The sequence below is a fragment of the Macrotis lagotis genome, chromosome 1 (genome assembly GCF_037893015.1).
Source record: "Macrotis lagotis isolate mMagLag1 chromosome 1, bilby.v1.9.chrom.fasta, whole genome shotgun sequence".
Lineage (NCBI taxonomy): Eukaryota > Metazoa > Chordata > Mammalia > Peramelemorphia > Peramelidae > Macrotis > Macrotis lagotis.
The window spans coordinates 575,373,697-575,396,267 of record NC_133658.1 but is presented as its reverse complement, the minus strand read 5'-3'; the positions used below and the strand labels follow the sequence as shown (position 1 = coordinate 575,396,267).

General features: G+C 36.6%; 2 protein-coding genes across 2 annotated transcripts in view; one reads left to right on the top strand and one right to left on the bottom strand.

Annotated features, from left to right (window-relative positions):
• The window catches only part of IQCB1 (IQ motif containing B1), a 55,662-nt gene extending 38,032 nt beyond the window's left edge, over window positions 1-17,630 (bottom strand). The window contains exons 1-5 of the mRNA XM_074214624.1: window positions 17,483-17,630; window positions 12,487-12,600; window positions 11,966-12,128; window positions 6,348-6,477; window positions 4,870-4,963 (exon numbers count right to left, since the gene is read on the bottom strand). Of these exons, the coding sequence (XP_074070725.1) occupies window positions 4,870-4,963; window positions 6,348-6,477; window positions 11,966-12,128; window positions 12,487-12,586 (487 nt within the window). The 5' untranslated portion in view covers window positions 12,587-12,600; window positions 17,483-17,630. The remainder of the gene's footprint in view (window positions 1-4,869; window positions 4,964-6,347; window positions 6,478-11,965; window positions 12,129-12,486; window positions 12,601-17,482) is intronic.
• Window positions 17,631-17,781: 151 nt separating this feature from the next.
• Window positions 17,782-22,571, top strand: part of EAF2 (ELL associated factor 2) — a 72,794-nt gene continuing 68,004 nt past the window's right edge. The window contains exon 1 of the mRNA XM_074214623.1: window positions 17,782-17,923. Within this exon, the coding sequence (XP_074070724.1) occupies window positions 17,818-17,923 (106 nt within the window). The 5' untranslated portion in view covers window positions 17,782-17,817. The remainder of the gene's footprint in view (window positions 17,924-22,571) is intronic.

Below are 22,571 nucleotides of genomic sequence, written 5' to 3'. Positions count from 1 at the left end.
TTTCATTTTAAACAATACTTTTTTAAAAACAACATGTGTAATAGATTCAGAGTTTCATTTACAATATTTTTTCTGGTCTTTGTATATGGAAATGTTGACATGTTTGAATTTCAAGTTCCTAATTTTTTTAAAAGAATGCTTGGATTTTCTGGGAAAATGATTCTAAAATTGAAGCCTGCTTGCTTTAAAATTTTAGATATATTATTCCTGCTTCTGTCATTTCTTGTAATTATAAAAATATCATGAGATTCAATGGCTCTCTTGATTTTTTGATAAGTGATAGAATTTTTTTTCTTCTGGTAGCCTTGAAAACTTTTTTCTTTTTTTTTTAATTTTAAATGTTAATGTGATGTAAGTTAAATTCTTATTTTCATTTTCTAGGGGTGTGAATTCTTTTCCTTCCTTCCTTTCTTCTTCCTTCCTTCCTATCTTAGAAATTCCATTACTAGAACTATATACCAAGGAAGGACCAGAAAAGTACCATTCTTGTAACAAGAAAAATGTTCATATAAATACATTTACACTAAACTTAAGAGAAAATATCCGATTGGTTTTGGACCTAATGCAAGTCAGAATTTAGGTGACCCACCAGTCTCAGCTTGTCCAGCAGTAGAGAATGTCAGCATTGGTCACCAAGTCTCATTTCAGATTCTATTTAGGTTTTCCAGAAATCATGATGATTCTGAGGTTCCTTCTTGATTAATCTGTCAAATCCATCACTTTTATTGAAATTATCCAGCCCTTTTCCAGCTGAATTATCATTTGGGCTTTTCCTGAATTGAATTACATTCATTTATTTTATTTTCCATTTTATTTTGTCTTTAATAGCTTCCGTTGATGATATTATACTTCCTATGCCATTTCCAAACTGATACTTCATTATTTCACTCCAAAAATTCTTTAACTGTGCCCCTCTTTAATTCCATTTGTGTGCATTTAATTTTTATTAGTTCTCTTGTGAGTGATAATTCATTTTACTATATCAGGAAATTTACTGTGTTGTTGCTGAAGCAACTGTTAATATTATTTCAGTATTTATATTTAATTTTTAAAAATTTGATATTCTGTTTCAAAGCAGTTACTAGCAACAAATTCAACCAAAATTCTTACAAAGGTCATTCTAAAAGTTAGTTTATTGGTGGAAATACCTCTAACTACTAGTTCAGCATTATAGTACTAACAACACTATTATAATTGATCAATTTTGTTGTCTCTTCATGTTATCTATATGTTATTATAGATATTACACATATTGTTTCTTTGACTCTTCATCTATGCTGCTTCATTACAAGTCTTCTGTTTTTCTTAATTCTTTGCATCTGCCATTATTTAAGAGTATAGTAATATTCCATTATATTTATACCAAAATTTGTTTATCCATTTTCCAATTACTGAGAAGTAATATAGTTTAATTTTTGATTATCTCAAATAATGATTCTGTAAACTTTTTTCCTAATTTTAGGAATGGGACTTTTTTTGATTTTAGTAACTTTCTCGCAAAGGAATCTCTGGAGCTAAGGGTACAAAAATTAGTTATTTTTCTTATATAATTCCAGAAATTGTTTTCCAGAATGGTTGGAACAATTCACAGCTATACCAAGCAATTAATGGGCACATTTGTGTGTCTAGAGCTCTCCTCCAAGAATGTTTGTTAGCTTTATGGCTAGGAAGGGAGTCTAAAGGTTGTTTTAATGAGCATTTCTCTGACTATTGTTGTTTAGTCACTTCTTGCACGTTCACCTCTTAGTGATCCCATTTGGGGTGATTATATTGTTCTACTCAGTTCTTCAACCAAAACCCAAAGACTTTGGTTTCTTGAAAGCTACCTAGCAGGTCATAGAAATAACCTTACCAATTGCTACTTGGTATTGTTTATAGTCAGAACTAAGATAGTACCTGATCATTTTCAAACTTCCAACTTTCATTTTTGATTAATGAATAACATTCTTGGCAAATGCTTTCACTCTGGTCAAGACTGTGGCAATTCTGTATAGTCTCAATATCAGACTTCCAGAATTGAATGCAAAAATTTCCTCCTAAAATTTGGTAATTATGAGATTCCATTCTCAAATTATTATTTAGTAATTATGAATTTCATTCTCTAATTTTTAAAGATTAGTTTGTACTTTTTTATACAGTGTATAAAATGCTAATCTAAAACTATTTTTCCAACCTGTCTTCTAGCTTTCCCAGAATTTCTTTTTTATCAAATATGTTCTCAGTAGTTCCTTTTCTCAGATATAAGCACACTAGACTTCAGTGCACATTTGTTTCTAGGTCAAGTTTATCTAGTCTCTTCCACTGACCTTTCTATTTTTATTCAAAACAAGTAACAAACTTCTTGCTCCTTTCCTACGTTAATAAAAAAATTACATTCCTTAATATTCTTTACTTTTTTCTTTAGTTATTTTGTCTGAATATATATAAAGTATCTCTTTAGTAACAATTGGTACTATCACTAAATTAGTAATATTATTTGGGTAATATGAACAATAAAAAATTAAAGTTGAGCTCAGATCCTTTGATCCAACACTCCATCTGCTAAAAATCAGTAAGTATTTTTAAAGAGACGATTTTGTACCAGGTTCTATGCTAAACACTAGGAATAAACCCTTCTTTATCAGGGCTCACTTCACCTTAGACAAGTTTGGTTTGAAGACACTTTGGCTAGGAAGCATCCATAGGGAAGACTGTAGAACAGGGAGACTGAAATCAAATCATGAGAGCAAGAGGTAAGAACTGCAACATGATGGGGGAAAAAAAGTTTTTATTCAGTGGAGAGATCATGTTTTCAACAGTATGAGAAGCCCCAATGATGAAATGGAAGATTTTCTTTCTGAACTTCCTGGTATTCTAGGGTCAATACAGACAGAGGCTTTCAACAAATGTCATTTGGGTAAATCCTTTATAACCAGACCATACTTAAGTATATAACAATGCCTTTGCAATATCAAGAAGTCCCCAGATAACTGGAGTTAACTTGGGTTCAAGGAGTTGCTATCCAGTTCAGAGTCCTCTATTCACACTGTATTTTGGGGGGGGGTGCTAGGTGGCGCAGTGGATAGATCACTGGCACTGGAGTCAGGAGGACCAGAGTTCAAATCCAGTCTCAGACACTTAATAATTACCTAGCTGTGTGGCCTTGGGCAAGCCACTTAACCCCATTGCCTTGTAAAAAAAAAAACTTAAAAAAAGATCACACTGTATTTTTGCATAAATTCTCCTTCAAATTTCTTGTATTAAAACAAAGGTACAAACCTCAACCTACAACATGGAAAGCAGAGACGTGAAGTCCAGATAACTCAAGAACAGAGTTGCAACTGAATCTGGGAAGGGAACAGAGGTGCTTTAAAAGCTGGGCTCAGAGGAGTCTCAAGAGCATTGAGGAGGGGGAGGTTAGGATGAAGAGGTAAGCTATTACACAAAGATGAAGGCAAAGAAAGTGGTTACTCATTCCTAAGGAAAAAACACTTTCCCTTTCTTACTCAAGGACAAGACTTACCGCTAGAAGGCAACTTAGGCAAATGTTTTAAGAGATAATATGAATAAGGATACAAAGGATCCCAGTCTCAAAATAACTGTCCCAAATTGTGGGTTAAAGATTCAATTGGTTCAATATGCCTCTTTTAAAATATAAATATACTTGGTACACTTTTTTGGGGGAGGGGGAATAAAAAGATGATGTCAGTAATTTGTCCTTTAGTAGACAAATTAGCACTTCATAGAAGCTTGAAGAAGTAATATTTAAGTAGCTCTACCTTTTCTTAGGCAGGCAAGGTACCTAGAAATCCATCAATAATCTCATTTCCCTCCTAAACTTCCTCATCTATTAATAAAAAAAAGGATAATAAAACGCTCACAGAGGAATTAAATGGTTCAAAGAAGATAATATATGTTTAAATGTCAGGTGCTATATTTTTTCCTTTCCCAGCTTTTCAGACTATGCTTTTTCTCCCAAAATGTTCAAAACTGCAACATTTAGAAAGCTGAATAAACAGTTCCTCTCTTAAAATTAAAATGCAAACAGAACAGTTAAGGCAGCAATTCCAATTCAATCGTCACTTACTAGCTATTTATCATTCATATTTTATTGTGAATTAAACAAATAACTTTCCTCAAAATATTTATCCAAGATTACTTATATTGTAGGTAGAGGAGAAAAGGGAAACTTCAGCAGAAAATATTTCATATGGAGGTCAACCTAGGTCAGACACACCATCATAGAGATTTGGAGCAAGCCAGAGGGCACTTTATGCTTATAAGGATTGGGGCAAAAACAAATTTCTACTTTTAAATTCTGTCTCATTTAGTCTACCTCAGCTCTTCCATGTTGGGTACATTATGTATTACTACTCAAGTATTCCAAACTCTTTTTATGTCTCAGTTCTAAAACTAACGTTTAGTCTGCTAGAATCAAAGGATAAAGATAAGACAAGCCAATTTCTAAAGCTGAGACCATTCTCAATTAGCATTTCTGAATGGGCTATTAAATGTTAACTCCTTGAGGGCAGGGACTGTTTTTGCCTTTCTTTTCTCCCCAGTATTTAGGACAGTGCTTGGCATATAATAAGCACTTAATAAATGCTTCAATTTTGACTAAAATATAGACACAAAGAAATTTCATTTTAGTACCATCTTTAATTTATTCATTCTATAAATAAAAATGAACACTAAAATAATCCACACAGACACGATTCTCTTGGTGGGGTTATTTCAAGGCAGTTTTCCTAAGTATCTGCTAAATTGTCAAATATGTGTGTGTGTGTGGATGTAGATGTGTTATGTGTATGTGTCTTAGAATGGAATTAAAATCTATATAGATCCTTTAATTGTTACTTTGTTCTGTACTTAATTGACTAATCTTCTTACCATATTTAGTGAGCTGAATATGCCCTCCTAGTAGCCAGCACAAAGAGTCTATAACACTCTGGAAATGCCACAAGAATTCATCTTTTTCTTCATCCTCAATGCAAAGAAAACAGAGCAATTTTAATAAAGCTCTACCTAGGAGTCGGAGAATATAAGTTCTATTCCAAGCGATAACATTTATTAATTATGTGACTTTAAGCAACCCAACTTTTGAGCCTTAGCTTCTTTTTCTTTTATAAAATAGGACTAATTCCACCTACACAGTATATAATAGCTAAAGGGATAAAAAGAAATCATGCACATAAAATGTGAAAACTTTCTAATGCCAGAAAAATACAAGGTTTTAAATCAAAGAACCTCAAAACTGAAAGTATTACAAAGGATCATAAATCTTAACATCTGTAAAGCTGGAAGGGCCTCCAGAGTCCAACTTCCTAATCTGAGGTTCAGATATGTTAAGAGACTTGCCCAAGGTCACATGGGCAGTAGGTATGGTAAGATTTAGATTCAAATCCTAAACCCAGAGTCAGTATTCTTTCCATTCTGCCACATTATCTCTAAACTAACCAACTACTCCAACTTGCACCTAGACAAGAACCCAATCCTATAATGTTCCCTGCAAAGTAGCTATCTTTTACAGCATTTCCCAGAGTACTATCTACAAACAGAGTCTGGGAATATATTCCTGTAAATGAGATTTACTGGTTTTTGATTATCAAGGTGTCCTGTGGATAAGGATGGCACTCAAATATCTGCTACTGAGGAAACACAGAATTTCAGAGTTGGAGGGGACAACAATAGCTATTTGAACCCAGGTTCTCTAACTCCAAATCTCATAATCTTTCCATTATACCAGAAAAGGAGAGATTGCTTTTTAATAGTATTTTGACCTTAAAGATGGGAGAAATGAAAAGAAATTAGAAATTAGAAAAGCCTCTCCAATTTGACCTATATCTGGGCAAAAATCCCATCTTCAATATTCCCAATAAATGGTCTACTAAAACTTTGTTTGAAGAGCTCCAATGAGGAGACTACCACTCAAAGAGAAAGGATTTTCTATTTCTGCATAGTTCTCTAGGTATTTACAACTTTTTATGTCTCTGCTTCTACCTATTTACAACTTTTTTATGTCTCTGCTTCTACCAATTTACAACTTTTTATGTCTCTGCTATCTGGAGATAAGCAGAACAAATCTGGTCCCACATTACAGTCCTTTTAATACTTGAAGCTATGTCCTCCAGAATCTCTCTTCTTCAGGCTTTTCTTAAGCTCCTTCAAGTAAGCATCATATGCTGCAAACTCAAAGCCATTCACTGATTCTGATAGCTACAAAGTTTTTATCATCTTTTTCTTCTATCTTCTTCTCTTTGGTTGCAACCAAAAAATGTTACAAGCTGCTGCTTTATGTTTATTCTTATTTTCCATCAAATATCAAATAGCAGAAATGTCTTCAAAGGATTGAATATATATGCACATACCTCAACTGCAGTGATATAACACTTTTGCAATCGTCTCCCTAAAATCAGGAAATTTTCTGCAACGGAAGGAAGAAATTTATTGTAAAATTCTTCTGCATCTTCTCTTGGCTCTAAGCCCACACAGCATTGGCTAAAAAAAAGAACATAGTTTTTTTTTTGTGTGTGTGTGTGTGTGTGTGTGATTTGGTTTGCATTTATTAAAAATGTTTGTTGAACATTTAAGCTGTCATAAAAACCAGAATTTTTTTAGCCCCAATTCTTAACATCCTTTTTCTACCACTACTCTGCCCAATAGAAAAAGTATTCTTCCTTCAAAGTCAGTCTTACAATTTTCTTTTTTTCTATTTTAATTTTAATTTTTTTCCAATAGCATGCAAAGGTAGTTTTTCAATATTCATCCATTTATAAGTTTATGAGTTTCACGTTTTTCTATCACCCTCTCTTCCCTCCTCCCCTCCATATAGCAGCAAACAATCTGGTAAAAGCTGTAAATGTACAATTGTGTTTAACATATTTCTATATTTCACACATTTCATGTTGTGAAAGAGGATTAGAACTAAGGGGAAAAAAACATAAGAAAGAAAGAAAAACAAAATAAATTTTTAAAAAGTGAATGTAATATATACTTTGCTCTGCATTCAGATTCCAGTTTTTTTTTGTTTTTTTTTTGTTTCTGGATGTAGATGTAACAGATCCCTCAAGGTTGACTTTGATCACTGACTACTGAAAAGAGTTTCCATCTGTCACAGCTGATCCATCTCACAATGTTGCTGTTAATGTGTATAATTTTCTCCTGGTTTTGTTCACTTTACTCAGCATCAGTTACTCAGCAACAGAATGGAACTTTCAGGAAAAGTAAACTTACCTAGGAAAAAAATAAATGGACTATGGATCCTACAATAATTAAATCTAGCCCTTAGATATCAGATATTCTGAGTACTAGCAATCATATAAAGTTTAGTTGACTTGAAGAAACACACAAGAGAAGCACTTCTTGGTCACTCAAAAATGGAAATATATCCTACATGATATCTGTGTCTATCATTTCTTCTTAAAAAAAAATCTCAAAAATACAATGAAGTTAAACTCAAAGGGAAATCAGGAAAATAAAGAATTCTAATTCCAACTAGGCTACCAATGTTTTTTAGTGTTTGTACCTCCAAAATTTCTGCTTTCATTCCTTCATTTGTCTGAAGGGAAAGTGACATAAAATAAGAGCTCTGCTTTTAACACATTTTAAAGAAACGATTCCTTAAATATTTGTAATCATGAAATGGGAACAATTTAGTCCAATGTACATCTGACCATAAATACATTTCAGAACAAGTGTCTACTATGTGCCAGATACTAGGAGAAATAGAGAAAGGCAAAAGATAGTCTTTCCTCTTAAAGGAGTTCATAGTCTAATTGGAAAAATGATAGGAAAACAAGTGGAAGGCAAAGAGACATAGACACATAGACACACACATAGACACATAGACACACACACACACACACACACACACACACACACAGAAATAATCTGTAGAGGGAGGGTATCAGGATTAAAGAGACCTGAGAACTGTAGAAGGTAAGAATTTAACTGAGACTTGAAGGAAGCTAGAGAACATAGAAGGCAGAGATGAGGAGGGAGAGAGTTCCTGGCAAAAAGTATAGCAAGTGAAAATATTCAAGTCTGAAGATAGAATGTCTAATCAGAGAAGCAGCAAAGAAGTTATTGCCATTAGATCACATAACAAACTTGTGGCTGGGGAGTGGAAGGGGAGAAGGTATCAGAAGGCTGAAAAGGTTGGAAGGGGCCAAGTTTTGAAAGGCTTTAAAATCAATACAATGGATTTGATTATATTTGATTATAGAGCTAACAGGGAACCTGAAATTTATTGAATTGGGATGGGGACATGATCAGGCTTAAGCTTTAAGATGATCAATATGACAGTTATGGAGGATGAAATGGAGCAGAGAGAGACTTGAGGCAGGGAGAACAGTAAGAGTTTATCTATTGTAATAGTCCAGGTGAGGTGATAAGTGAAGGGTGGTGGTAGTGTCAGAAAACAAAAGGAAATATATGAGAGATGTTACAAAGTTAAAATAGATGGGACTTGATATATATTGGATAAGGGGTGCTAAGGGTGAAAAGTTGAGGGAAACACCTACATTGTGAGCCTAGGTGACTGGAAAGATAGTATTGTCCTCTACGGTAATTAGGAATTAATGAAAAGGGAAAGTTTTGGGGGAAGGTAAAAAGTTCAGCTATGGATATAGTAAGATGGCTTCAGGATATTCATTTAGAGGTGTCCAGTGGATAGTTAAAAATTCTGGACAAATAAATCTGAGAATCATCGCAATAAAAATGAAAATTCAATCCATAAAAGTTGATGAGATCATAAGGTGAAATAGTATAGAGGGAGAAGATGGACCAGGATAGGGTCTTGGGGAATACACAGCGTTAGTGGGCAGGACTCAGATGAAGATCCAACAATGAAGAATGAGAAAAAGCAGTCAGATAGGAGGAGAACCAGGAAAGATTAATGTCACAAAAATTTAAAAAGAAAAAGTTCTCAAGAAGAGGATGGCTGACTGTATCAAAGGTGCCAGAGATCAAAAAGTCTGAGACTGAAAAATGGCCATTACATTTAGAATTAAAAGATCACTGGTAACTTTGGAAAAAGCAATTTTAATTGAATAATGAGGTCAGAAGCCAAACTGCAGATGGTTAAGAAGGAAATGAGAGTAAAATGAAGGTACATATGGTGAATAGTTTTTCCAAGAGATATAGGGTGGTAGCTACCAGGAATGGATGGATCAAGGGCAGGTTTTTTTGAGGATAGGAAAAATATGGAAGTGTTTGTAGGGAACAGGAAAGCAGAGGAAGAGATTTTAAGTGACAGAGTGGAGATGATAGGGAAGATGAGATGAATGCTACAACTTCCAAAGAGGGAGAACCCATTACTTGCTAAGGTAGGCCTCAGTGGTCTCATTTGGACACTCATAATAGAAAGACAAAGACAAAAGAGTTCTTGCCATTCAAGAACTTTAGAGGTATTATTGCCAATTATGAAGTCTTGATCAAATAAAACAAATATGATGGGGGTAATGTGTTACTCTCTGTTTTGGCTTTTGAAGACAAAGAACATAAAGAAAATTACCTTAGGATGCAAAATTTCCTTAGGGTATGGGATTTGGATTTGGACCATGGCTTAAAATATAGAAATGACAAACTCTGGATTAGAAATTGATTATACTTAGCAAATGCTGTTAATAAAATATATATATTCTGGATGGCCTATATATCTAATCAAAAGGGCTTTAAACTAAAAAGGATGAAAGAAGAAGGCACTTGTCTAAACATATCTATCCAGCTGGATCTGAGACACCCAGATGTTCAAGAAACAAAAGTTCATGGACAAAAATCCAATGAAAGGGCCAGTCATAAAACCTATTGTCTTAAATGTATAGACTCACAACTATTCCCTAAATAAAGTTTGTGAGAGAGGAGAAACGAGACATAAGTGATATACATCTTAAGTTTGGAAAAGGCAAATTTTAAAGGCTTAGAAGAAGCATGGGTGATAGACACAATTCTCACAATGTATTTTTGGAAGGGGAACAAAAATTGGTCTAGAGAATTCTAGAAATACATTTTATCATAAATAAAGGAGAAATTATCTATTAACCAAGAACATCCAAAAGTGCTAAAGATTTCCTCCCATAAAACAGTTCTACTTCATTACACCATAAAGAAATAGAATTTGTGGGGTGGAGAAGTCCTACAGACCAACCAAATCTGGAAAAGTTGTTAACACTTTAAAGAAATTCAAGCAGAAAAGAAGTCAATGTTTTTCTGACATGTTATCTGGTTGTTGTGATGTGGCTGATCAAAGGCTTTTGGTAAAATACTATTTTTCATGATTTTAGAAAGATCAATTATTTTTTCATATTCAACCCTTGCCTCTCCTCACAAAAAAGAAAAAAAGGATTTATTGCCAGGGCGGCTAGGTGGCGCAGTGAATAGAGCACCGGCCTTGGAGTCAGGAGTACCTGACTACCAAATCTGACCTCAGACACTTAATAATTACCTAGCCATGTGGCCTTGGGGAAGCCACTTAACCTCATTGCCTTGAAAAATCTAAAAAAACCCCTATTTATTCCCCTAGTTTCCATAATGTATCTCTATTCCATGCAAATAAAACCTTGTTTCTCATACAAGATGGGCCTATGAATCTAATTATATTTTAAATAAATTCAAATGAGTTTTGCCCTCTTAGGCTATATATGTTCATTCTAATGATTCTCCCACTGCTTAAACAACTTTATCTCATTCTTCTAAAAGAACCTTACTTGTAACAAATCTTTTACTTCTGAAGGTAGATTTTATTTCTATAAAGAGCCAAAAGCCATTTGAAGGCAAGATTAGCAAGCTGATAATACTAAATGTTCTATCTGGTCCTGAATTAAAACTTATTTTTCCTTTATCCTTCCAATTTGCCTAGCATAGTACTTTAGATATAGCAGAAACTCAAAAAATTTAAGAAAAAAATCAACACCCCCCAAAAGAGATCTCCTAAAGAGTATTTTTAAAGATGTTGCTAGCAATGACACCATTAATATAATAGCAACTACTTTTATGGACAATATGAATAAATGAATCGTGATAATTGTTTTAAAAAATAGAGGGGGAAGATAAAAATCAATTTTATTCCTTTGGAGTCCCATTTAAATACTGAAGATGCACATGCAAGATATGAAATTCCTTTTCTAGTAAGAGTCAACTCAGGGTGGCTAGGTGGTGCAATAGATAGAGTACTGGCCCTGGAGTCAGAAGGACCTGAGTTCAAATGCAACCTCAGACACTTACCTAGCTATGTGGCCTTGGGCAAGTCACTTAACCCCATTTGCCTTGCAAAAAAAAACTACAAAAGTCAACTCATGAAAACAAAATAAATATAACAAACTTGTTGGCAGGCTCTTCTATTGTAAACCTCTTTCAACAAATGGGCTTCCTGCTACAGATTTCCAAATCAACTTAATAAACAAAAAATCACAGCCCTTTGCCAGCTGGCATTTTGCCAACAAGAAAAAACTAGAAACTAGAATTTTTGATATTCCTATTTTTTTTTTAGGTTTTTGCAGGGCAAATGAGGTTAAGTAGCTTGCCCAGGGCCACACGCTAGGTAATTATTAAGTGTCTGAGACTGGATTTGAACCCAGGTACTCCTGACTCCAAGGCTGATGCTTTATCCACTGCGCCACCTAGCCACCCCTGATATTCCTATAATGTAAATCTTCAACCTACTAAGAAGAATAGATGTTAAATATAACAAAACGTTAGACTCAGCATGGTAAGTTACTTATTTAACAGTTCATCCTATTTTAGTTGGAATGGAAGAAAGCTAGATTTCTGATTTCCTAAGGTTTTTATAAGCAATACTGATTATTATAAGCAATACTAAATTATTAATCTTTCACTCATTTATAAGAAAACAGGGAAAATCACAAAAGTACAAACAATTTCCTGTTAACCAATATACAATTAGAATGAAGGTTTTTCTTATAAGAAGATACAGAATGAAAAGGGGAATAAGAAGAGTAATTAAGATGAGTCATTTCTTCACCTTTACCTTAATATCTGCGCAAGTTGGGAAATAGTCATCCAACCACCTTGGATTTTGATGAGATCTTTTCTAAGGACCAAGAGGCAATACTGAATGAGATCATAGCAATATATGTCCTGCTTAATTTTCTTTAATTCTAGGCTTCCCAAAGGGGCACTGTTTAAAATTTCTGGGACAAAAGAAAACAAAGCTATAATTATTTCCATCACAATTACCATAGCTTTAAAAAAACTATACAGTAATAAATTTAAAAAATATTGGAAAGCATTTTAAGTTATTCAAAGATATTCAATGTTGAATCCTATTTTGATAGAACTACATTATAAGGATTCAAAGAAAATGAGTTTGGCACTTTATTCAACCATTCAGTTTTTTAAAGAAAATACAAACATGCTCCAGAACAACTGTCAGTGTAAGCTACACAGAATTAGATTAGAATTCAATTTTCTAAAATAACTTTGAAAGTTGATCCTATGGTTTCACTATTCCAATATATGTTGTAAAGGACCATAGAAAAGATTCCTTACCTTTTAATCTCAACATTATAATAGGAACATTTTGTTCAGGGCTTTCTGTAACTTCAGCAGCTAGAGACAATATCCTTGGATCCACAATATTTGATTCCATTTCTCACTGGTTATCTTTTAATAAAAACAAGTATATATATATATATATATATATATATATATATATATATATATATATATATATAAAACATTACATTTCAGTCATGAGATCTATCATATTATTAAATCATTTTATTATTTTTTTAGGGTTTTTTTTTTGGCAAGGCAATAAATAGGGTTAAGTGGCTTGCCCAAGGCCACACAACTAGGTAATTATTAAGTGTCTGAGGCGGATTTGAACTCAGGTACTCTTGACTCCAGGGCCGGTGCTCTATCCACTGCGCCACCTAGCTGCCCCTTATTAAATCATTTTAAACAGGAATAATAGGTGTTTAATAGCATTTTGCATTTTTAACATCAACAGTTAAAAATTTTTTTAAATCCTTATGTAGGCTGTTATCGTAGAAAAAGTACCAGATCTGGAGTCAGAGCTCAATCACCCTCTAGTTCTGTTATCTCTTTGATCAAGTGTTAAAGGTTTGACCTTGATGGACTTGCTCCTTCCATCAGTGCAACAACCAGGGACAATTTTGGGCTGTCTGCAATGGAGAATAGCATCTGTAACCAAATAAAGAGCTGTGGAGTTTGAACAAAGTTCAAGGACTATTCCTTTTAATTTAGGGGAAAAAAACCCAGATATCTTATTGTCTGATCTTGTTATCTCTTATACTTTTTGTTTCTTCCTTAAGGATATGATTACTCTCTCATCACACTCAATTTGGATCAATGTACAACATGGAAACAAAGTAAAGACTGACAGATTGCTTTCCGTGGGGTGGGGAGAGGGAAGTAAGACTGGGGGGGGGGGGGGTAAATTGTAAAACTCAAATAAAATCTTTAATAAAAGAATAGAGTTAAAGGTTTGAACTTGAAGGAGTATCTGGACAAGAACCACGATGTGCTAGCATAAAGAGGTTTATTTAAGGTGATGAAGACTAACTCGAGTTCAAGTTTCCAATAGTAAGGGGAATCCCCTATTAAAATCCCTGCAATATTATGGAAACAAATGTAAAGACTATCAGAATATCTTCTATTGGGGGAGGAAGGGAGAGGGGGCAAAATTGTAAAATTCAAAAACTTTGCAAAAAAAATGACTGGTTGAAACAACTACTGTATATAACTAGAAAACAAATGAAATATTTATATTAAAAAATAAAGATCCTGCAAATCAGAAAGTATGTGAAACTTTTAGCATTGCTGGCTCAGTCATCTAGGGCAGTATTTTTTTTACTAGCTTTAGTTATATACTCGAATGATATAGATCACATGTAATTGTTCAAATGTTCACTAATTGGTTAATGGGCAACCAGAGTTGTCAGGTGAGTGAGTGGTTTGGCATCTTGGGTATTAAGAATAAGGTAACTCATCTGGTCAGGTTCAGGCAATGGTCACTAACTACATGGCTTAGCAAGTATTGCATATAGTTCCTCTGGACACTTTCAGAGTAGATACAGCTGTAATTAAAATCAAAAGAGGGAAACCGTATGTTCACCTTGATTTTCTGAATAAAGTCTTCATATTTCCAATCTCTCATATTCCCTGTATCACTTAATTTTTGGAAAGGTCCTCCCATGGGACATCAAAGAATTCATATAGAAAACAAGCTTTAGGTATGGAGCAAATGTGGGAAAGCCTTAACAAGAATTGAAATCTTACTCTTCATTAGAGAATTCATACAGGAAAAAACCTTATAATGAAAATGGAAAAGCCTTCAATCAGAGAAGACATTTTAAATGAATAAAAGAATTTATGCTGTCAAAAAAGACCCTATAAATGGGAAAAGTGCCTGAAGTCAGAGGACCTGGGTTCTAATTCCATCTTGGCCCCTAGCTACCTCTCATGATGGGTTAGGGGGGAAAGGAAGAAAGGGTAAAAGCAAGTTGCTTTACCTCAGAGAGGCCTTACTTTCCTAGTCCATAAAAAAATAAAAAAAAATGGACTAAATTAGCTTTTAAGTACCCTTTAAGCTTCTATGTTTATGATGCTTTAATATATGCTAATTCTGTAAAACATATGTTCAGTTGTTTATGATGATGATAATTTATTCTAATGCATACAGTCTGCTGAATTGGGAATGCTTCACTTCCTAATGATTCAACAAACACTGATTTCTTTCTTTTTTTTTTTTTTAGATTTTTCAAGGCAATGGGGTTAAGTGGCTTGCCCAAGGCCACACAGCTGGGTAATTAATAAGTGTCTGAGTCTGAATTTGAACTCAGGTACTCCTGACTCCAAGGCTGGTGCTCTATCCACTGCGCCAACTAGCCGCCCCCTAAACACTGATTTCAACTAGCTATGGCAAATAAAATCCATGACAGAGCTCTCAGGTGAAACTAAAAAAAAAACAATCTACAGGGAAAAAAACCTTTCTTTTGAATACTGTATGTAAATCTAAGGAAAAACCTTTCTTTTGAATATTGTCTCATCAAAAATAAAAGCTACTTCTTACTAAATGCACATGTAAACATCTTTATTAAAGGTTTTGTGAGAGAAAACATTACTAAGTAGTGCTGACCAGAATTTAGATAAGATTAAAAGAGATATTTGTTAAGCACTTTGTACAGTGCCTGGCCCATAGTGTTTGTTCCCTTCCTCCCTTTCCCCATATAAAATTATATAATATAGAATTACAATGATAAGAATTATATTTTTATAACAGCTCATGGCAATTTAGTGATATAAAAATCAAAATTTAACTTGGTTTAATTTAATACAATCTACCATCTCTACATGTTATTGCAATTCATTTAAACGTCCTGCTTTCATCCTTTTTCTTTGCACAGATAATCTAAAATAACTAGCTATGTTTGGACCAACTAGAAACATAAGGTCAGAATCCATGTTATAGTCCATTATAGATCTTACAATTTGAAGTTCATAGTTAAATTATTAGGCAAAGCACCTTATATTTTATTAAAATCTGACAATACCAGTGTTCATGGAAGCAACACAGTTACAAAAACAAAGTCCTGAAAGAATGCAGTTGACATAATCATATAAAATAAAAGGTTTCATGTGATTCCATTTTCTCCAACACAATGATATCCTCACTATCAGGATGTTAAATTATCTCTCATCACATAGGTCAACAGAAATGGAAAAAGTCCCAGGACTTTTTTCTTAAATGAATCTGGGTAAGAATTTTAATGATAAAATGTATTATTTAAATTTAAATGATAAAATGTATTATTAATATTTTGTACCTGACATTACAGTTTGAATAGTTTAAAAAAAATTCCTCCTTGTCATCAATTATTAACACCTAAAGGGATATGACTGCTGGGTAAGATACAAAGTTTTCCCCATTTTAGGTAGCTTACAACATCTGCAGTTTTCCCATGTCCACTTCCACTATGCTACAGGTGTAACTATTATTTACTAGAACACTTCATTTCCTAACATTAAAAATGGGAAATGAAGTATGCTATGTCAGTGCATCTTCCAGATCACCTTTAAAGTATCTCAAACTTATTTTAACATATAGCTTTTGTATTATATTTTTTCTCATAGCTAATTTGTACTTTTGTCAGAGCACCTCCTCTAATTTACTGTTTCTAATCAGTTCTGGCCTAAATAGCTAACTAAATTAGGTCAATCTTTTCATTTTGCTGATAAGGGTCTTTCCTGGGGGTATAGGACACAATAAATACTAACATTTACATGTGGCTTTTAATGGTTCCAAAGAACTTTACAAAAATTATCTCATACTATCCTCACAACCACCTAGGGAGTTAAGATGCTATTTTATAGATAACAAAACTAAGATACAAAGTGGTTAAGTGATTTGATTAGGGTCAAAGTACTAAGTATACATTTTCACAATTTCAGTTCTCTATCCATTTTTTTTTTTTGGCAAGGCAATGGGGTTAAGTGGCTTGACCAAGGCTACACAGCTGGGTAATTATTAAATGTCTGAGTCCGAATTTGAACTCAGGTCCTTCTGATTCCACTGTGCCACCTAGCCACCCCTCTCTATTCATTTTTGTGAACAAGTTTTCTAGAGAAAGTAAAAGAATTACCCAATAAATCACTTTACTAATTATCTGTAGCTAGATCTAGAATTAAGCGTCCCCTTGTCCCATGTTTAGTGTTCTTCCCATATACCTGCTTCCAAAGGAGTTATCATTATTATCAATAAAAAAGGCCTCATTGGCACAACTGGATGTCACAAAAATTTCAAGAGGTGCAAATCTGTCTCTAAGGATTATATTATTGTTTTGTTGAAGATCAAAGAACTTCACCATCATTGCTTAGCATCCAATATTACTTTTTCAGGCGCGTGCCTTTATCTTTTGTGGAAACAAAAGCGCTGCTGCGGCCCCATGTAATTAGAGTGGCCTTATTCTGTGAAGTCAAGCTAGCACGCTCTCAAGTTTGCAAGGGGCTTTACAGAAATTCCATTTTATCACCCCAATTCTGAGGGGCCTATTTTACAGGTGAGGAAACTGAGGCTGCGCGAGGCTAAGTGGCAGATCCCGGGAGACGAGGATTTAACCAGCGGCCGGCTGGTTGCTCGCGGCCGGGCTCAGCACCCAGAGCCGCGGGGCCCGGGTCCCCGAGGCGCCTCGGCTCCGCGTCTGCCCCGGGGGCTGGGCTCCACAGGGCCGCTGTGGCGAGGGCGGCAGCGCTGCGCTGCCCGGGCCCGGCTGTCAGGCCGACAAGGGGCCGCTCCGGGGCGCTCTCTGCGGGCCTCCGACCCCGGCGCGCGGAGGCTCTCAGGTGCTTCCGCTGCGGCGCGACGCCACGCGCCGGAAGTGGCCGAGAATCCTTCCGCCAACGGCTCCGTCTCGCAGTTCTCAGGACCCCTCCGCGCCCCGCCTCCCCGCCGCCTCCGTTCCCCCTCCCTCCCCCCACTCCCCGCCACGTACACGCGCATTAGAACTGCTGCAGTCTTTACCTCGCCCCCGCGAGGGACTTCCCCAAGAGACGACCACCTGCGGCGGCGACCGCGGTCTCTCACGTCAGGGTGCCAGAACCAGCGGCCAGAGGACGAGTTCCTCCGCCCCGAGGCTCCCCGGCCCACGGCGCCTGCGCAGCGCAGCGGGCTCTCGAGGACCCTTTGACAAAGCTCCCCGGGCCACGCCCCCGCTCTTCCCCGGTTGTCGAGCGAAGGCCAATCAGCGCCTCCGAGGCTCCCCATTGGTCCGTTGGGGCCCCGCCCCGCGGCCCGCCGGGACCCGGCGGCCAGAGAAGGTCGGGCTCGGGCTGCGTCTCGGGCTGCGGCGGAGCGGGATGAACGCGCCGGCCGGGGCGCCCTACTTTGACAGCCGGGAGCGGGTGCTGAGGCTGGGGGAGAGCTTCGAGAAGCATCCGCGCAGCGCCTTCCACACCGTGCGCTGTGAGTGGGGCGGGGAGGGCCGGGCTCCGCCTTGTTCCTCGGCCGCCCCGCACCCCCGGTGCCCCCGCCTGCGCCGCCGCGGCCCGAGGAGCGGCGGGGAAGCCGCGAGGGCCGGGGCCGCGCCTGGCTCCCCTCCCCCTCTGCGCCCCTCCGCAGTGGGGGCGGCGCCCCGGGAGCTCGTGAGGACGCGGCCCGAGCCGCAGTGCGGCCCCCTGGCGCGGACCCCGATTCCTAAGCGTTTGCCGTGGAAAAGCAGCAACTCCCGGAGCTTCCGGATTGCTGGGTGCGGTCGTGACCAAGAAACCGGCTGTTTTTTTCTTTCCCTTTTTTCTTCTTTTTTACTCTTCCTCTTTCTCAGTTTCCTTTATTTGAAAAAATGAGATTAAATTTTTTTCTTTCAATTTGGCGTCCCATAACTACATTTTTGGCAATTGCGGTTGCCAAACTGAAAGAAAAAAATGTAGTAGAGCTGAAGAAGCCACCATACCCATCAGGTGGGTGATAGGACTTCTCTTTGAGGATAAAGGACTCGGAACGCTTTAGTCTGGAAATGAGGAAGCTTGAAAATGATTGACTTTCTTAAATTGTACACAAGGGTAGTCATGAACAGTTGATTTTAGAGCAAACAAAAAGTATACCTTGTACAAGTGTCATAGAAAGTATTCAATTGTAGATGAAGAACATAGAATGTTTAGTTTAAAGGGTTTATTATAAGTTATAGAATCAGATTCCAGAATTCAAAGGAATTCTAAAGTCTCCTTGTCCAAGCTGTATTGAATAGGAATCCAGTCTAGAATATCCATGACAATAGGTCACTGAGCCTCTTGAAGACCCAAGAAGAAGAAATCACATCCTACCATCTGAAGATTTTTTTTTTACCCTGAACCTTCATCATCTGCCTTTCTAAAGTAAACATATCTGTTGTTCCTGGTTGTGCACTCCAGGTTCAAACAGAATAAATCTAAGTCCTCTTTAATACGGCAGTCCTTCAAGGTATCATGTGCTCTTTTTCTCAGCTTTAGAGAGAGAGAGAAGTTCTCTGCCCTAAACATCCATGGCTCCTTCCACTTACTCTTTTTATGGCTTGATTTCCAGTCTTCTCACTAATCTACCAGCTTTCCTTTCAATACATTTCAACTTTTTTAATATTTTCCCTCTGGCCTCAGATATTTACTAATTATGCAACCTTGAGCACAACACTGTTTGCCTCAGTTTCCTCATCTGTAAAATGGGGTGATAATAATAATAATAATAAATAATCCTGCCTCCCAGGGCTGTTGTGAGGATCAAATGAGATAATAATTGTTAAGTGCTTGGCACAGGGCCTAGCCTATGGTAAATGCTATATAAATGTTAGCTGTCAAATGGTAGCAGCTAGTAATAGACATAATATTTCAGATATAGTCTGTCTAAGTCTAGTAGGACTAACTACAATACTTAAATTTTTTTTAGGGTTTTTTTTTTTTGCAAGGCAAATGGGGTTAAGTGGCTTGCCCAAGGCCACACAGCTAGGTAATTAAGTGTCTGGGGTCATATTTGAACTCAAGTACTCCTGACTCCAGGGCTGGTGCTCTATCCACTGTGCCACCTAGCTGCCCTACAATACTTATTAATGCAACCTAATTGCACTAACTTTTTTGGCTACCTTGTACTGGGTCTGCATCTTATAAACTCCTACCTCTTTTTCCTCCTTCAAGAATTGTTTAATCATACATGCCTCTCCTATACTTTGTATATACAAAGTATTTTCTTTGAACTCAATTAGAGTACTTTATATTTATTCCTAATTAAATACCATCTTGTTAGAGTCACTCATCATTCTATCCTGTCAAGATCTTTTTGGAACCTAACTTTAATCCAGTATGGAATTATTTTCTGCCAATTTATATCACCTCCATTTATCCATCTTTGTCATTTATAGAAATATTGAACAACATAGGAGCAAGAGCAGACCCATGGGACCATCCACTAGAACCAGATACTTCCCCAAGTTGATGTCAACTCTAAAACTTCTTTCTAGACTCTAATCAATTAGTTCCGTAGTTACAGAATTCTGTTAGATCTTATGCATGAGGTACACCATGTCATTGATACATCCTGAATCTACCATCCTGGAAACTCTAGGAAATAAGGAAATGGTCTGTTCTTTCAGAAACCTTCCTTATTCTTAGTTATTGCTACTTTTTTCCCCCAAATGCTCATAAGCCATTCCTTTAATAGATTGAAGAATTTTCCTTCCTTTACTGTCATCTATTATCATCTCATTTACCATTAGCAATGATTCTACCACTAGTTTGACCTTTTTCTTGCTTTCAAAATGACTTTTAAAAAGAATTGTTTTGTTTTTCTTTAGGTAACCTTTGATGTTTCTGAAATTTTTCTTGAAAAGACTGTTACTTTTATAACCAGCCCTTCAAACTTCTAGAGATTCTAATTTGGTCAAATCCCTGTGAATTCACCTATGTCTCTTTAAATAATTCCTTTTTGTCTTTAGAATATAAGAAATTTTTAATAACTTTAGAATATGGATATTAAGGAAAACAAGTGATACTTTAATATTTCTGTCCTTTTGAGATTGACATCATAGGAAAACAATTGTATTCTCTTACCTTGGCCCATAGCCATTGTCAGAACAATAGTGAGCTTGATGAACCACAGTTCCTTCCAGTGTGTCATTTTAGTTCATAAATGCTGATAGAGTACACGTGGTGAGCATAGCAACTTGAAGGATACAAAAGGAAGAAGTAATTCTCATGCTCAGAGTTATAATCTTGTTAGAGGAACTGCATATGAAACAATTAGAGACTAGGACTGCAAAGAGCAGCATCTGAGATGACTGACTCTACTGTCCTCCCATCCAAGCTTCCCACCTTGTTAAATACTCATGTGGGGTAGATTCTGTAGCAGTAGTCCTAGGCATAGAGAATGAGGAAGAGGAGGGAAGTAAAAACTCCCCAAAAAAGGCATCTTTAGTACTACCACTATTTCTGAAATCCCCATCTATTTCCTTCTCTTTCCTTTTCACAGTATTCTTCCCCCCAGAACTACCTAAGTAGCTAGATATAAAATGATTCTGGTTTTATTTAAAATGTTGGTGAACATATCTTTAAAGATGTAACTTTACCATCTATGTGTAACTGTCTTACTTAGGATCTATGAAGACAGAGAGAAGGCACTTGCTAGAGAAGAAGATGGTCAGTCAGTCAGTAAATAAACATTTATTAATAACCTCCTGGGTGCCACACACTGTGTTAAGTGCTAGGGCTGCAAAGAAAGGTGAAAGGCAAGCCTCGTTCTTAAGCTTCCAATCTAATGACGGAGACAACATACAAATATATAACTATGTATAGATAAACTATAAACAGGATAAATTGGAAATAACCAGCATCAGGAAGGCTCTCGAATTAAGAGGCATCAAGAAAAGCTTCCTGTAAAATATATGTCTTGAAGAAAGTTAGGAGATAGAGATAAGAATGAAGAACATTCTAAATAAGGGAGATAGCCAGTGAAAATGCCTGGAGTTGAGGTGAGAGATGTTATCTTTTTGAAGGAACAGCAGAGGCCTGTATTACTGAGTGAAAGAGGTTGTATGAGGGTATAAAGGGACCAGGTATAAAGTATAAGAAAACTGGAAAAGTTGGAAGGGGCCAGGTTACAAAGTCATTTAAAAGCCAAAGGATTTTATATTTGATCCTGGAGTCATCAGAGTTTATTAAACTGGAGAAGGGGGGGGGGGGTATTGTGTATGACATCACCAGACTTGCTGTATTTATTTGTTTGTTTGTTTATGTGACTTGGAATGAGGAGAGACTTGAGGCAGAGAGACCAGACATCAGACTGTCCACAGCAGTGGTCAAGGCATGGAGTGATTAGGGTCTGCACCAGAGTGGTGGCAGTATCAGAAGGAAGGAGGAGGAGCTGATATATAAGGAAGACAATGTGAAGGTAAAATTGATAGAAAGATTGGATGTGGGAGGTGATTGAGAGTGACAAATTGAGGTTGGCAATTGAATTCCAAGCATCATGGACTGGGAATATGGTGATGTCCTCAACAGTAAAAGGGAAGTTAAGAAGAGGTGGGGAGGTTTTGGGGAGAAAGATAATGAATTCAGTTTTGGTCATGTTAAGTTTAAGATTTCTATGAGACATACACTTTGAGATGTCTAAAAAGGCATTCAAGAACAAGACTGGGGGTCAACAGAAAGATTCAAGCTGAATAAGATTTGAAAATCATCAACATAGAGACGATAACATGGAGAGGGATGAGAGAAGAGGGTCCAAGAAAAGCCTGAGGGTTACTCAGAGTTGATAGATGTGAATATCTAGCAAAGAAAACTGGAGAGTCATCAAACCAGTAGGAAGAGAATGAGGGACAGTAATGTCATAAAAATTTGGATAGAAGAGAGTATCAAGGAAAAGAAGCAATACCCAAAGGCTTCTGAGAAGTCATGAAGGAGGAGATTTGAAAAAGGCCATTAGATTTAGCAGTAAGAGATTGTTAGTAATTTTGGAGAGTGGAGTTTCTGTAGAAAGATGAGGTTAGATTGTAGCATGTTAAGAAGAGAATGAGAAGAAAGGAAGTAGAGGCACCTGTTACAGGCAACCTTTGCAAGGAGTTAAGGCAAAAAAGGGAAGAGTGATGTAGGAT